Source organism: Epinephelus fuscoguttatus, linkage group LG22, assembly GCF_011397635.1.
Source record: "Epinephelus fuscoguttatus linkage group LG22, E.fuscoguttatus.final_Chr_v1".
Lineage (NCBI taxonomy): Eukaryota > Metazoa > Chordata > Actinopteri > Perciformes > Serranidae > Epinephelus > Epinephelus fuscoguttatus.
In genome coordinates this window covers 31,048,508-31,063,617 of record NC_064773.1, presented here as the reverse complement: position 1 = coordinate 31,063,617, position 15,110 = coordinate 31,048,508, and the positions used below count along the sequence as shown (strand labels likewise).

The 15,110-nt window shown below is 40.2% G+C and overlaps 1 protein-coding gene across 4 annotated transcripts in view; it reads right to left on the bottom strand.

Moving 5' to 3' along the window:
• Positions 1 to 13,126, bottom strand: part of LOC125882639 (protein bicaudal D homolog 1-like) — a 66,638-nt gene extending 53,512 nt beyond the window's left edge. For 2 of the 4 annotated variants that reach the window (XM_049566445.1, XM_049566446.1), the window contains exon 1: positions 12,496 to 13,126. In XM_049566445.1, the coding sequence (XP_049422402.1) occupies positions 12,496 to 12,729 (234 nt within the window). In that variant the 5' untranslated portion in view covers positions 12,730 to 13,126. The remainder of the gene's footprint in view (positions 1 to 12,495) is intronic. The other 2 variants (XM_049566447.1, XM_049566448.1) reach the window with 1 other exon arrangement.
• Positions 13,127 to 15,110: the final 1,984 nt, after the last annotated feature.

Genomic DNA, 15,110 nt, shown 5'->3' with positions numbered 1-15,110 from the left:
CACTACGAAAATTGGCTTCAAAGCCTGGTGCATCTCCTGGTGGTCTGGTCAGAACACACTACAGAGGTCACTGCTTCAGGTAGTCTTTTGGTAATAACTTTCATTCAGGCTTCTGATTGGCCAACATCCTTGCATGTTTCTTTGTGTGGCTTTAGGGTTCCAGTTCCTGTTTATGTGGCATGCTCTTGAGAGCGCTTCAATTGTGTTTTGTGTTGTCATTTGGAGAGATTTCTTTTTCATAGTAGTGCTTGTGTGGACTGTTTCTTCTTAGAAGTTTTAAAAATACCCATGTCTGTGTGAACTAGGCCTAAATTCATCTAAAATCCACTGAAAATTAGACAAAAAATCCCTCTGTAGAACCTACATCCTATTTTGTCTCAAATTGTTCTCCAACAGTCTTCATCATTCTGAAACCATAACACAACAAATGTTGAGGATAGCTAATTTTCACTCCTGCCACCTGAAAAGAGGCAAAACTGTCTGATATTGTTACTTTGAAGTTACATAACAGGCAGAGTAGCAATCTGGTGTAAGCAGCATTACTAATCTTGAAACCTATTTTTGTAATACTTTGCTGAGGTAGTGTTCACTGAATGAATGTTTATCAGACAAATCTGCTACAACTGAATCCTTGCTTCTGTTTTCCTTCCAGTTTCTGATGCTGAAAGATATTGTCAAGAATTTTTAAAAAAACGCTCAGCTATCGTCTAAGTATAAGACCGTAAACAATGACAGCACAGTCTTATGAGACTATTGCTCTTTTCACAAGGTGAATAACACAATAGACACAAAGACAGTAAATTATATTGTGAGTAGTGCTTGAGTTATTTGCATGGCTATGGAACAGTAATGTTTCTGTCAAGCACACACTTGGTGAATCATTTATAGAAGAAACTATTTATATAACTTGAGATTTGCACTCTGTGGCCTTACATTCAGCTGTGCTTAGAGACAGGCTCAGACAGAGGAAGCTGATGAGTCTGTTCCACTGTTCATGAAATAAAAGGTGCTGGTAACTACTCTGTCTGAACCAGCAGCTGCAGCAGACTGCTGCTTTTATGTTAGATAACATAACCTGGTGTGACTGCTGTACATCCAGTAGGGAAGCTGCCTCTGTAGAAAACACAAATATGTTCATAAGGAGCTCATTTCTTTCACAGTTGGAACCTAAATGTATAATATATGGTTAAAGGAATCAAACTTTATACTGTAGGCAGTTGTCCATGGTCAACCCAATAGCCAGAATAAATATTGTCATTGTACATGTTTTTGTAAACCATTGATATGTTACATTTGTACATTATTATGTTGCAGATGCATTGAAACTTCATGTTTCTGTACATTGCAACTATACTGTAGTAATATATGGTTAGATTTAGGCACAAAACCACTTGGTTACCATTTAGAAAATATCATATTTTGGCTTTCCATGCCACTATCCCAGCAATGCCTTGGTAAAAACCAACTACTTTTCATATCGCTATTCCCCTGTAGAAACACAGCAATAGGTCACTAACAAACACTGATTTGTTGGCTAAAACATTGCTAAAATGCAGTAGTGACTGACTGAATAAAATCAGTTTTGTTATTGGTTGGCCTTGAACAGTCATCTGCAGTGGTCTGCAGCTTGGCCGGCATCTCACCTTGGTGTCATAAATGTGAAGAGTCCGTGGTTTGCCAACATTTTCATCTGGCAACTGAGCTGCCAGTGTACACAGATGTATGTTTAGCCATTAGCAGCATGGCTCTGGGGGTGGCAGTGTTGGTCAGACTTTATGCCTGATTTAAATCAATCAATTCATGACAAATTGGTAGAAACTCAAGGTTACTTGTAATGATGTTGAGGTTTACAGTATTGGTTTCGAGTGAAATTTCTCAACAGCTTTTGGATGGACTGTAATCAAATTTGATACAGACATTCATGGTTCCTACAGGATGAATCCTACTGATTTATCTGCCCCCTTGACCTTCCATTTAGTTTTTAATGATCAAGTTTAGTATCTCAACATGTACTTGATGGATTGTAAAAGACATTGGTGCACACATTCATTGCTCCCAGAGAATGAACCTAAATGATTTTGGAGATCCTAGAGTATAATGTCTCAACAGCTACTGTCATGAAATTTGGTTGCGATACTCAGGGTGAACTGTAATAGCGGCCTTCCAACTTTTGATCAGTGGGTCAAATTTTTACTGTGTCTACAACTTTAGTGTGTGACCAAATATCTGCCAAAGTAATGACATTCCCATCAGCCTCCGCTGTTCTTTGTATTTAGTGAAAATTAGCAATTTGTAACGTTTTCTTTTGGCATTCTGAATTAATTTCAGCAAGGACATTTTTCTGCGTTTTATTCTTGGCTTGTAAAGTTTTTAATCAAACACATAGTGGTATTCAGTAGATGGTAGATGAAGGGAAAACATTTAAAGTACATGTAGTGGTTACAGTGTTAATTTCCCCATTAAATAACTCTGAGTCAATTAAAGCAATGGTTTTAATGAATAAGGGCTTGCTTTTAACAGTTTTAGCAGTTTCTATTGCATGTAATGTCTATCCATCACAGAGGAGTAAGAGAAAAGACTCAGGTTGATGAGTCAGGCCAGCATCATTAATAGAAAAAAAATCAAATGTGCAATATTGACAATTTCACTTTTGAGGAGGCTGCAGTTTGTGTACTCAGGGGGAAGGTGTCCTCTACACAAGGTAGTATGCAAATGACCTTGCATGCTGTAACATCTATAGAGTATTTAGGCTGCAATAAGGATGGCAATGTGGAAACACAGGATGCTCAGTTTTAGCTTTTACAACTATATATTTTTTTAATCATTTACCATTTCTTTAATTCATTTTCAATGCATAATAACATAGCAGATGGGGGATCAGTAGAATCTGTTTTTAGACACAGTGGCAGATCAGTACACCAAAGAGTCACTTAGAATTCTTTGATGGCTAAATCACAGAGGCATTGTACTTTCAAAGAAACTAAAAATGAGAAAAAAAATGAATAATAAGTGCTGTATGAGACCTCTCACATCAGCGTAACCATTTTCCCCCAGCAGTGTGCCTCGTGACAGAGAGGATCAATAGCAGTCCAGTGAGCTGAAATGAGCTGGAATGACATGAAAGGAGAGACTCTGAGTTGGTGGGGCTGGAATGGAGTATAGATAAGGGCGATGTGTGTACAGATAGATGTAGCCCATGGGAGAGAGTTTATAGAAGGTGAAAATGGTCAAGGATGGAACTGGGATCTCACTCAGGAGGGACTTTATGAGGAACGAGCAGCACCAAGCACCAACATGTTTATGATGTTAGAGAACCAGGCTGGTGGCTAAAACTAGAGGTCACTGGACACGGTGTAGCTGAGGTGATGACCAGGCAGCATTGAAAATGGAGTTACAGCCTAAAAAAACTTCTCAGTTAAACAATATTGTCCCCAAATCCAAGTCTTACCTAATAATCAAATAATAATATAATTTCCAAATGGAACCAAGACACATATTAGAGAACATAATATTTACTAATAACACCGTAACGTCCCGTAGAAAATAATTAACAACTATTTATTTCTGGAGAGTAACTGGAAGTTTCCCCATTGATTTCAACACAGCTGAAGTTAATTTTAGCTAAATAAAATGTGGCCATTATAAAACTGCATGGTGCTGCCCACTTGGTTTAAATAAATGGTTTGACTGTAACAAACTGGGGATGAATTAAAAGATAGTCTCACCTCCCTTTAAAGTAATTTCTGGTTTGTTACAAATGCTTGTCCAAGATACAATGACAAATGTGTCTGAAAAACACCTGAATAGTTTAAAACAAGGCCAGAGCTTGTATTTACAGGCTCGCCCACTGTGTGTTTTGTTGACCCTGAACAGACAAGTGACAGGAAACCCTGTTTTTACGGATTTAAAAAAAAAAAACTGTGTTTCCAGCTCCTCCATGACAATTTGCGTTGTTTCTCTGTTTAATCACAGCACAAAATATCTTTGGATTTTTAGACTGTTGTTCAAACAAAATTTAATTTATTTGAATCTAGGTTGTGATGTTGGGTAAATAACTCAGGGCAACATCTAATGCCAACATCAAATTGATGTAGAATAGATGACGATGATATTTTGTTGGTTTTAGACTGTGCTGTTGAGTAACCCAAATCCAATGTCTTACAAACGCCTCATGCTAACATCATCTTGATGTAGAATAATGACATTTCGTCATACGGTATGGAGAACAAAACCCAACCCCTGCAAAACGTCATAATGTTAACATCCACATAGCATGACATTTTTGTCTTTTTTGAATAACATTTAAAATACCATCAACCTGATTTTCATTTCAACCAAAATTTTACGTCTGTCCAATGAAAGAGCTCAGCATCTTTCTAGTCTCGCTCACCAGACCTTTCTCAAGAAAAGAAAGGTCTGGCTGGGCCGACTCTCACTTTGAGATTGGAGGAAAAAACGCCCCAGCTGCTTGTATTTCTTTCAACCAATCACAATCGTTCTGGGAGGTGCCACAGCAATGGTGCGCTTGCAAAAATATTGCCGGGGGGAAACAGGTTTTGGTGTAACACGCCCACAAAAATATCACCTACAGGACGCGAACCATGGCAGAAAAATGGCTACATCCCCGCAAGACCAAACACTGCAAAAGTTAGTAAAGGACGTGTTGAAAACGGTTGAAAACTGCTACACAACCGGAGGTGGTAGGGCGGGACTTCAGCGGGTGGCTCGTTCCGCCCACTGAGAGGCTGATCTATGCAGCGAACTTCCGCCCACTCAGACTAGCATCTTTCTGACAGCATACTGACATCTGGTGGCAGTTGGGTAAAGAAAGTACCTTAGCTCATGGAAATTGAAATGTTCATTTTTCACTTTTTTTTGACATTTCACAGGCTTAACTATAAGTGAATTCATCTAAAAAAGAATCTACAGATAAATCAAGAATGACAATATTATTTACAGCCCGTAACACACTGCCTGCTTAGACAGGTTGTTTCAATCACTATGTTTGCAGGTAAGAATAGACTAGCATACAAAAACACTTTTCTAACCTTTAGGCCTACTGCCCCTTTAGACTGTTGTAGCAATGTTGCTGTGCTTCGAGAGTACAATGCTATTATTACCTAAATGATGGCCATAACTACAAATGTTGTGGTGTAAGAGTGAGAAAGACCACATAGGATGGGTGGGTCAAACAAACCGTGGACTTTCACCCAGGAGGCCGCTGTTTGTGTCATGTGTGAAATCAAAAGTCAACCGAGTTATTCTACTAACAGCGTGCTATTGTATGCTAGCATACATGCTGGAATACGTCACATGACATTAAGTTATGTTAGTAACAAATGTACTTATTTTGAGCCAAACCATTATGTTATGGTCTTAATCTAACCACATGCTTTTGCTGACTAAACCTAATGAAGTAAATCTAACAACAAAGTAAACACCATTGGAGTTTATTTTGAAAAGAAACTGTATGCATTTAAGGATAGAAACTGAAAATGGACAGTTTATTTTAAAAAGATACTGCATTTAATAAGTGTTACTTGACATGGTGTCCCTGTGTGTCCAAAACTGTCTCTGAAGGGGTACCTAGAGCAGCATAATTTGACATCTAGGGCCACTGACCAAGTGATGGTATTTGACAAGTTGGGAGTGAGAATTTGTGGAGCTGCCAGTGATCAATGGTGCAGCACTATGATTGCAATGGGAAGCCTCCAACAATGAGTGTGTTCAAGCTTCACTTCCCTGCTGCTGTTTACTCCCACAGTCCACTGCTGTCAATAACAACGTGTCCATGGTTGACTTGACTGTTTCAGTAACGGATAAAACTACCATACATCATATGTTTGAACTGGCACTGCTGCCTGCTTCCTCGAAGCCAATTTCACAACACACACACACACACACACACACACACACCAGTGACCTTCAGGATGTAACTGCACAGTCAGCGTCCAAGTCCAACCTCTGTCTGTATTATATCTAACAAACTGGTGAATAAGTGTCTCCATACATGCATACATGCTGCAAGATGCTGTTCTCTGATGCATATCGATCCGAAAAAATGAGGTGATCACAAGTGAGGCTGGCGCAGCTAATTAGCTGAGATCGATTATCAGACTAAGTAGAGATAAATCACCTCCTGAGGCCAGAGGTGTGACAGTACACTATGCAGAATTTCTGGAACAACGTGATCAGATATTGTGCTATGTGTTTATGCCGCATATGAATGAATGATCACATGGTGGAAGACTGGTTATGATCACAGCCTAGCAGTCAGGAATCAAGAGTTTCCTGATTTCCAAAGCTTTAACAGATACTGACCTGTGTCATCATACAATACTGTCCAAACACAACACGCAGCTGGCTGCAAAATCTTCTAATGGACCCCTCTCCCATTCTAACAGCCTGTGTTGCGGTTTGATGTGTCTCTGTGAGAGTGGTTGATGTTTAAAATTGCACTAATCAATATTTGTATATGAACAATGGATCACATGACTATGTGTAATATGTAATGTAAAACTACTTCTTCAAAATGATGAACTCACATAAAATCATCATCAACTCTATTGTTCCCATCATGAGCTTTTTATCATCTTTCACCTCATAGTTTTGGTGTTCCGGACCTTTAACTCCACTCTCATCAAACCTGTTTCCAGCAGCAGCTGTTTGAGGAAAAGCCCATATAAACCCACAGTACACTATCTGCTCAGCACCAAACAGCAGACAGACACAGTTACAGACTAGCTGGTGAACATAGTGGAGCACTTGGCAGCTAGAGATATATTTTAAGAGTGTAGATTCATCTGGTTCAACACAAATAAATGCTTATGTTGCTCTGTGCCTGGGGAATGTATAAATACACAATTGCTTGCCAACATGTTTGCTATGACTAGTTTACAAGGTAACAATATGTCAGTGTTGTGTCATGCTCAGCCTGCCTGCCCTAACGTGGCAAGAAAAATCGGTTAAGCTCCTTTAAACAAGCGTGATGATGAGCAGGGCCCTAAGGTGAGCTAAAAGTCCTTACTGACTCCAGACTAACGAATGCAACCGTTGTCATCCCCAGGTCGTCAAATGCCAACATTTTGTCATGCCTCTCCATGTCTCTGAGTCTGTTTATACCTGGTATTAACATTGTGTGATCTGATCACAAGTGGACAGCTCTATGTCTGTCTGTTCATGTCTGGCATTAGAATGCATCTCCGCAGGTGTCGCTGACTTTCCTGCTGTATATACAAATAAACATGTGAATCATTTCCATTTGCAAAGACCAAATGTGTTGTGTGTTTTTTATAAGCGGCAGGTTTGCAGTGCTATATGCACACTTGAAGCCTTTATTATTTAGGATTAGTAAAATTTAATTTAATTGTAGAACTGGCAGTGTGAACACCAGTGTGGCCTCAGCGTTGGTGTTCACAAAAGAATGTGGCCATATGTGGCCCAGACCACCTCTTAATGTGGTTTGAGTGACTGAATCACAGTGCATCTTGGTGGTCATTTACGCTTGTATGTAGAGCTGTCCACTTGTGATCGGATCATATGAGAAGCATGTTAATACCAGCTATAAACAGGTTCACAGTGATTCAAAGCACACCCTTTAGCATCTCTAGATTTATAGGGATTCAAAGGACACCCTTTAGCATCTCTAGGTTCATAGTGATTCAAAGGACACCCTTTAGCGTCTCTAGGTTCATAGTGATTCAAAGGACACCTTTTAGCATCTCTAGGTTCATAGTCATTGAAAGGACACCCTTTAGCATCTTCATGTGACGCACAACTGAAATACATTGTAACATGTGGTTCATGTTGTGAAATGGTCGCAGTTAGATTTTAGCAACAAAACTACTTGGTAAGGTTTAGAAAAAATATGTTTTGGGTTAAAAAAGTGCATTTGTTACAACAATAACAAGATGTAACAGTGATGACTGTACAATAATTACGTAATGTCACATTTAAAAAATATTGAACTTTGGTTTACACAGTGACAGGACACAAACTGTGGTCTCCTGGATGAAAGTCTTGGTTAGTTTGACCCGACTTTTTGCTTTTTGTACATCAGTTGCTCTGAGTTCCAAGTATTGTCGCAGATGGGTTTACATTGAAGTTAGTCTAAACCAGTGATTCCCAGCTGGTGGGTTGCTGTACAAAAGTGGGTTGCAGGCACATTCTGAATGGACCACAAGTGATTGCAAAAGTTTGTAAAAAAAAAAAAAAATACATTTTCTTTTTGAGTACAGTAAATTTCTGGCACAGAGCTCTTACTTTGAAGTGATGTTTTCAGCTGTAGAGTGAGTGACTAACTGACACCTACTTGACAGAGACAACAAACTAGCTCGATGACATGGCCAAATGCAAGTATGATGCTAAATGTAAACTGTGTGGACCTTGAGCTTTTGACTAAGGAGAAATCTGAATCCTGTTGCTGGACCAATTGGGAACCCCTGGTTTAAAGCCTGGTGCATCTCATGCTAAAGGGTGCCTTTGGCTTCCATATCACATGCTGAGGGGGCATGACAAAGCATCAGTCTTTGAATACCTGTTAATGAGAACAGGCTGACTACTCATGCTATTTTATTTTGCTTTTAGTTCCCCAAACCAATTACCACTGTGCTGAAAAGCAACCAAGCTAGTGGCCCCAGGTTTGCTATGTATCAGTTAGCTTGTTTGACACTTGGACTAAACTAATATATTTTAGAATATACCATAAAGTCCATAAGTCCACCATAAAGTCGAACAATTAAGATTATAAAGCTAGATTTAACACATAGCCCCTCTTCATGGCATGACCAAGAGTCAGTGTCTGATGAACTTTCATGTTCCTGTCAAAGTTATAGTTAGCTTTTATTTATTTTTCTATTTATTTTTTACTTAAAGTCACTTAACAACTTACTATTCAACAAATCATTTCAGCAATAAAACACATCAAACCACAACTTCGCCCCTAATCATGCTGACGTGACCCCCTATGTAGGCAATGTTATTAGAGTATGGGTAAGGAATCCAGACTTATAAAATTCGAAAACCCAGTTGCCTTTCAGTTGTGCCATGACAAGAAAAAAACAAGACAAATGCTTTTTCTAATTGAAGAAGACCCACTGTGAAGTCACTGACTGAGTGTAATAAAAATGCATGAACTTCGTAAAGGCCTACATTCAAGCCCTGAGAGTTTTCTGAATATACAGAGTTCAAATATTTAACTTTTTTTAACTCTCAAATGGTTTTTAACTTTTGGCAAAATGAAGCAAAAATGAAAACATAATGGTAACCACATTGAGCTGATAGTTGCCACTGAAATGAAGACACGGCAGAAAGCCAAATCCCTTATCTCACTAATTAATGAAAATATAACGATGTTACAAATGTTTTATTTTCAAAGAAATGTGTGGACAAGGAACCCTGTAAATATAAAAAAAAAATAGAATTTTGGGTAAAGGCACTCCTTGTAAATTTTACAAAACTGTGCCTTTCATGTTTGGGTTGAACTTTAAAACTTTGGATTAACTGTGAGCAGGCACCTGTATCTGTTCAGAGATCAAACTATTGCCATTACTGTTCAAGTAGTTTGTTGTAAGTAATGCCAGGCTCACACTACACAATATCAGCCTGATTATAGCCCAACACGGTGTCAGCTTGGAACATGAAAGAGAATGTAGTGTGTCATAGTTAACGACAACCGACGCCACGTCTGGGACGCCTCATGACATCCCGACAGAAAGTCTAGCATGTTTGATTTTCTTTATGTTGTTCACGACTTCTCCCATCACAGCCGCCACTTTGACCAGTAGGAACACTGTGCAATCTGCTGCCGCGGACAACTGTATGACAACAACAGCCCAGCCTTTTTAACATTTCCCTAGGGATGTCACCACAACAGAGTGTAAAACAGCAGAGGCACTTCAGCAACCCAATGAGTGCTGCTATTAGCATCAGGCTCGTAAAGAATGTTATTTCTTCATAATGGAGAATATGTCATAAAATTAAAAAATAGCAAGGGGTTCTGACTGACCACAACTGCAGAGGGTACCAGCTTCACTTGAAACAGACTACATTAGGTACGGGCCTTTATTTTTCATTCCCTCTGAATTTTTCTATTTTACTTTTAATCCTTTCCTGTTTACCCTGGCAAAGTTAATGCATCATACCATCATTTCAAACTCAACACTTCCTGTATCCGTTTAAAACTAAAAGCCAATTATAATTTCAGTTGAGAGAATCCCTTCATTTTCTAAAAAGGCTTTTATAAGGCCCATTTCCACTTAAGAAGTTCCTGGTACTATCTGGGGAGCAGGAACTACTACAGGAACGCCCTCTCGCTTGGCCCTCTCAACCGCCGTGTCTCCACTGAGAGAGCAGAGTAGGAGGAAGGTTCCTGTAAAGTTACCGGGCTGTGGATGTGACGTAATTGTTGCGCGACCATTTTGACCGGGGCGACGTAGGGGCGTAGGGACGCCGTTAGCTGCTAGCCCTTAGCGGTGTCTGTAATACTCATTAACTCAATAAACGGTCCGTGAATTTTTTTTTTCCAGCAGATGTCTTAGTTACAACATGATTGAGCTAACTGGAGTAGTTTCATGTCGTATCCGACAAGGGGAGGCTTTTAACAGATGGCGTCCTGATGTTAGCTTTGCTGCTGCTGTTAGCTGTCCCTGTCAGCAGCCACTGATCGTGATTTCCCAAAACTGAATAAATACCACACATAGCAACACAAAACTGCTTTGCTAGCTCAATCATGTTGTAACTAAGATATCCGCTGGAAAAATATTTTTTTCAAGGACCGTTTAATGAGTTACTTAAGTTATGAACGAGCTAACCCTCGTCTGCTGAAATTTAAAAATTAAAAATTTATTTTGCTGCTTTCTGTTGACGTCACATCCTGTCTTGAGTATATCCAATCAGCACCAAGTAATCCCCAAGCCAGGAGTTTCTCGGGGCCTTTCTGAGTACCTACTCCGAGGCAGGGACTTGTTTAGCCCCTGTAAAAGTTCCGGAACTCTGAACAGACACAGTGACTAAAATAATAGTAATGCTGATAAAATAGTACAAAAACAACCCAATGGCATCATGCACATCATAAAAGACACACAGGTATGATTGGTTGCTGACCAATGTGTAGTCTGTCATGTTGGTCAGCCAGGTCACAGCACGACTGTATGACTCTGCAGTCGCCTAGTCTGACACAGTGATCTTCGGAACAGACAAAAATGTTGCGTAGTCTGAACCTGGCATAAATAGTGATGGAGGGTTATCTTGTGTTGATATGTAAAGCCCCGTTTCCACCAAACACTTTTGGTATGGTACCTTTGGAACCAAAAGTACCCAATAGACGTGATTCCTAGACCCTAGTGTTTCCACTGCAAACCATACTCTTAAATGTGGGCGGGGTTGCTGTCGCTCACTGCTCCGTCCAGCAGTCACTGTATTTCTAATCACCAGAGACACAGAGGGAAGTCTGCACATGTGATATTTGAAAATAGGGGTTTGTGCATTTAGTCCCTCTCAGGCAAGCTCAGGGGTTTAGTGTTGCCGTAGCCCGACACTAAGCAACCCATTTGTTTCTCCAAGTGAGGATTAGAATATATGCAGTTCACCAGGCCAAAATTAATATGTATAAATGCTTAAAGATCCACTCATTACTAAAGTGTATGTCATGTAAAAACTTAAGTAATGATCAAAGTTGTCATATGGAATATTTAAGGTGTGTCGATTGATTCACGTCGTCACCTCCGGCATTGAGTAACATTACAAGTTAACCTTCCACCTTAACATCTTTTCATCTTATAATTAAAGTTTACTAATAAAACTCTCCATGGTATGAACAGTGGTTGCATAAGCTTCAAAACCAGCCACAACTCAGCCCTGAGCAGAGTGACCATCCACTACTGATTAATCAACAGATTGCAGTGTTCACAGCTCCACCTTTTAGTACCAGATCTATGTGCTAGGTACAGCAACAGAAGGGGTACCAAATGGTTACATCAGTACCATCCACAACTTTTTGCATTGGAAAAGTGCACTGAACTGAACTGAACCGAACTGAACTGCTTGATGGAAAGGGGGCTGAAGTGTTCCAACTGACCCCACCCTCCCCTACAGGTTAATTTGAGGCTAAGTAGACTAATAAAACATGAAAAAATAACAGAGTAACTACAACAATGTGCCTTTCTGTAGACCAACTATTTTCCTCCCAATGAACTCCCATAGAAGCAGCCTATTATTTTTAAAAGTCATGTTATGAGCTGGGCCTGCCTTTGTGTTGTTCAGCAGGTGTAACTACAGGTAGCTACAGCCCACTGAGTGGGATAAGGCCTGCAGCACACAGCCGTGGGTCAGCAGGCTTCCAACTGATGCACATGTATTATGAACACATCACAAATGATTTCCCTTTAACTTACTTGTGAAGTGACAACATGCCCTGCCCTGGAACAGTGCAAATGTAGTAGGCTACTTCTAGGTCCTAACTAACAATGTTTTACTTCTCCATGTAACGAGCCATACCGCTGCCGTGCCCACCTCCTGCAGCTGCTCCAGCTCCAGCCTCAACGTTTCCTGCTCGGCCTCCAGGTCGGCGTACTGCTGTTTCAGGCTCTGGTTCTCCTCCAGAACCACCAGCCCGCACTCCGCCGCCCGGATCTTCTCGCGGTTGGCCTCCGCCAGCTCCCGGGTCAGGCGCTCCACCTCGGCCCGGCACTGTTCCACCGTGTCTCCGCATCCTGCTCCACCGGCAGCCATCGCTCCCCTGTCCCTCCCTCTGCCCTCTCCTCCCTGCGTCGGCTGAGCAGAGAGCCCCGCCGGAGGGAGAAACAGCTGAGGTAGACAACAAACCCCCACCGCCTCCCCTCAGAGGAAATCACAGCGCTGCTTCAAATCTCATCCAAAAAATAAATAAATAATAGCATTAAATAAACATCCGTAAATGTCCTAAAAGCGTTGACATCATCACCAGAGAAAGTCATCTTCTGCCATGCGATGCTCTAAATGATGCAGCTCTTCATCTCCAACTGGCCGCATCCTTCTCCCCTCCCTCTGCTCTGTTTTTCTGCTTATTCACCGGCATCAGGACGCCATCTCTGCCCGCAGCCGTGAGGCAAGGCACACTCCCCGCTCTCCGTCATCCTGCTGCAGGCTCACAGGGTTTGGATCCTCAGTGAGAGGATACGGCTCTGCCTCACATAATGAAACACACAGTATCAGGAGGTGTATGCGCCCTCTGGAGATCAGACTGATCATCATAGACAAGTGTTCTCTTTGGTTTTACGCAACATTTTATTTTTGTATTACTATTATAAAATACGTCAACATTTTTCTTTAGGGGTTTTTTTTATATGTTTGAATGTTTAATTCACTGATAATAAACTTGAAATGTCCATTCAGGTTATGTAAACAGTAGGTTGATCACAGGTTGTAAATAACTCCAGCATTTCCTCCCCTTTTTGCAGGATTGTGAAAAATTATTAGCACTTTTGTTAAAAAAAAAAAAAAAAAAAAAGAGCATCTATGCTGTCCCCAGCCCCTGTCTCATACCTGTCTCCTTCTACTTTACCAGTCTTCTTCCATCTCTCTCAGGGATGTAATAACGTTTCCCACACTCGCTCTTCCAAGTGCCCCTTTGACATTGTTCCTCCCAGATTACTTAAAGAAGCCATTAGCGTTATTGGAACATCCTTGCTCGTTATAATGGACCGATCACTCTCGTCATGCCATGTTCCTGATTCCTTTAAAATGGCAGCAGTTTCACCCATTCTAAAGGCACCACACCCATTTCCTAGCACACCAACAAACTATAGACGTATTTCTAAGCTTATGGGGGCAAACAAGGGGCAATGATGCAAGACACGCCTCACCAACAAAGGTGACAGAGGCTCATGACAGCCAGCTGTTGGCTTGGCTTGAGTGTCAGGGCTTTTATATTTGTCTGCAGTCTCTGACAGAATTGATAATGCTATTCTGATTGATCAGGAAAATGGGTTAGGATATCTGGTATAGCACTTCACTGGACAAGGTATCCATCCACCTGTGCTTCTTTAACCCATGGGGTGCCACAGGGGTCAATTCTAGGACCCATTTTCATTTTATATGCTGCCCTTAGGGTGCGTAATTCGTCAATTTGGTTGTGTGTATGCGTGCGTGCGTGTGTGTGTGTGTGTGTGTGTTTTCTGGTCTGGAGATATATGATAAACAATAGAAGTTCCTATGCATTGAAATCAGTATAATTTTATATTAGCACAAAAAAGAGAACATAGACGCAAATAAGTCCGATGGCTGACTAGGGATGTTTATTCTTAATAATAAAATATTTAAATATTATTCGTGGGACATGGGGGCTATTAGTGCATGCAAGTAGCCTAAATCTGTATAACTCAATCTACTCAATAATATGTTGCCTTTATATTGTGTGATCACATTAATATAATACTTTCTAGTTGCATTGATATTTACATGTAAATGTACATTATACTTAAAAAATTATATCATCACTGTATACTTTTGGTAAAATATACTGTATCCCAAAAAATCCTTTAGATAAATAGAAAATAAGGAAATATTCCATATGCACCCTGCATTAAGACAGAGAAAAAGACAGGTTTGTCTTGCCAAATATAATATTTCCGCATCAATCCTAGGATACTGATATTAATGGGTGTGTGTCTGTTACCAGTGTTTAGTTAGACATTACCTTTTTGTCCTTGATGATATCTTAATCTACTATCACATACAGTAGTAGGTTATAAACATTTATATCCATGCAGGACAATGCATTTCACTGTAATATTTTATTTTATTCTTCAAAACAATATTCTAGAACAGGATTACTGTGTAATCCTAGCCTGACAAAAATATAAACACTTAATGTGTGTGATTGACCAGAATGTGAAGAACAGGTGCTCGATTCCTGCAGGGGGCAGCAGTACGCCGGAGACGCGTGAATGCTACCATGCAACACAAGAAGAAGATGTCGCGCCTTCAAAGTAAAAGTAAGAAAAGTTTAATTTAAAACAAGGTGAATTGATATCGCTTTACATTTTTACCGTTAAAGCTCATATCATAAGGATAAATTACATCACTGTGTGAAAAACGTAGAACACCTGGAATTTTGGGGAAAAGAACTAAAG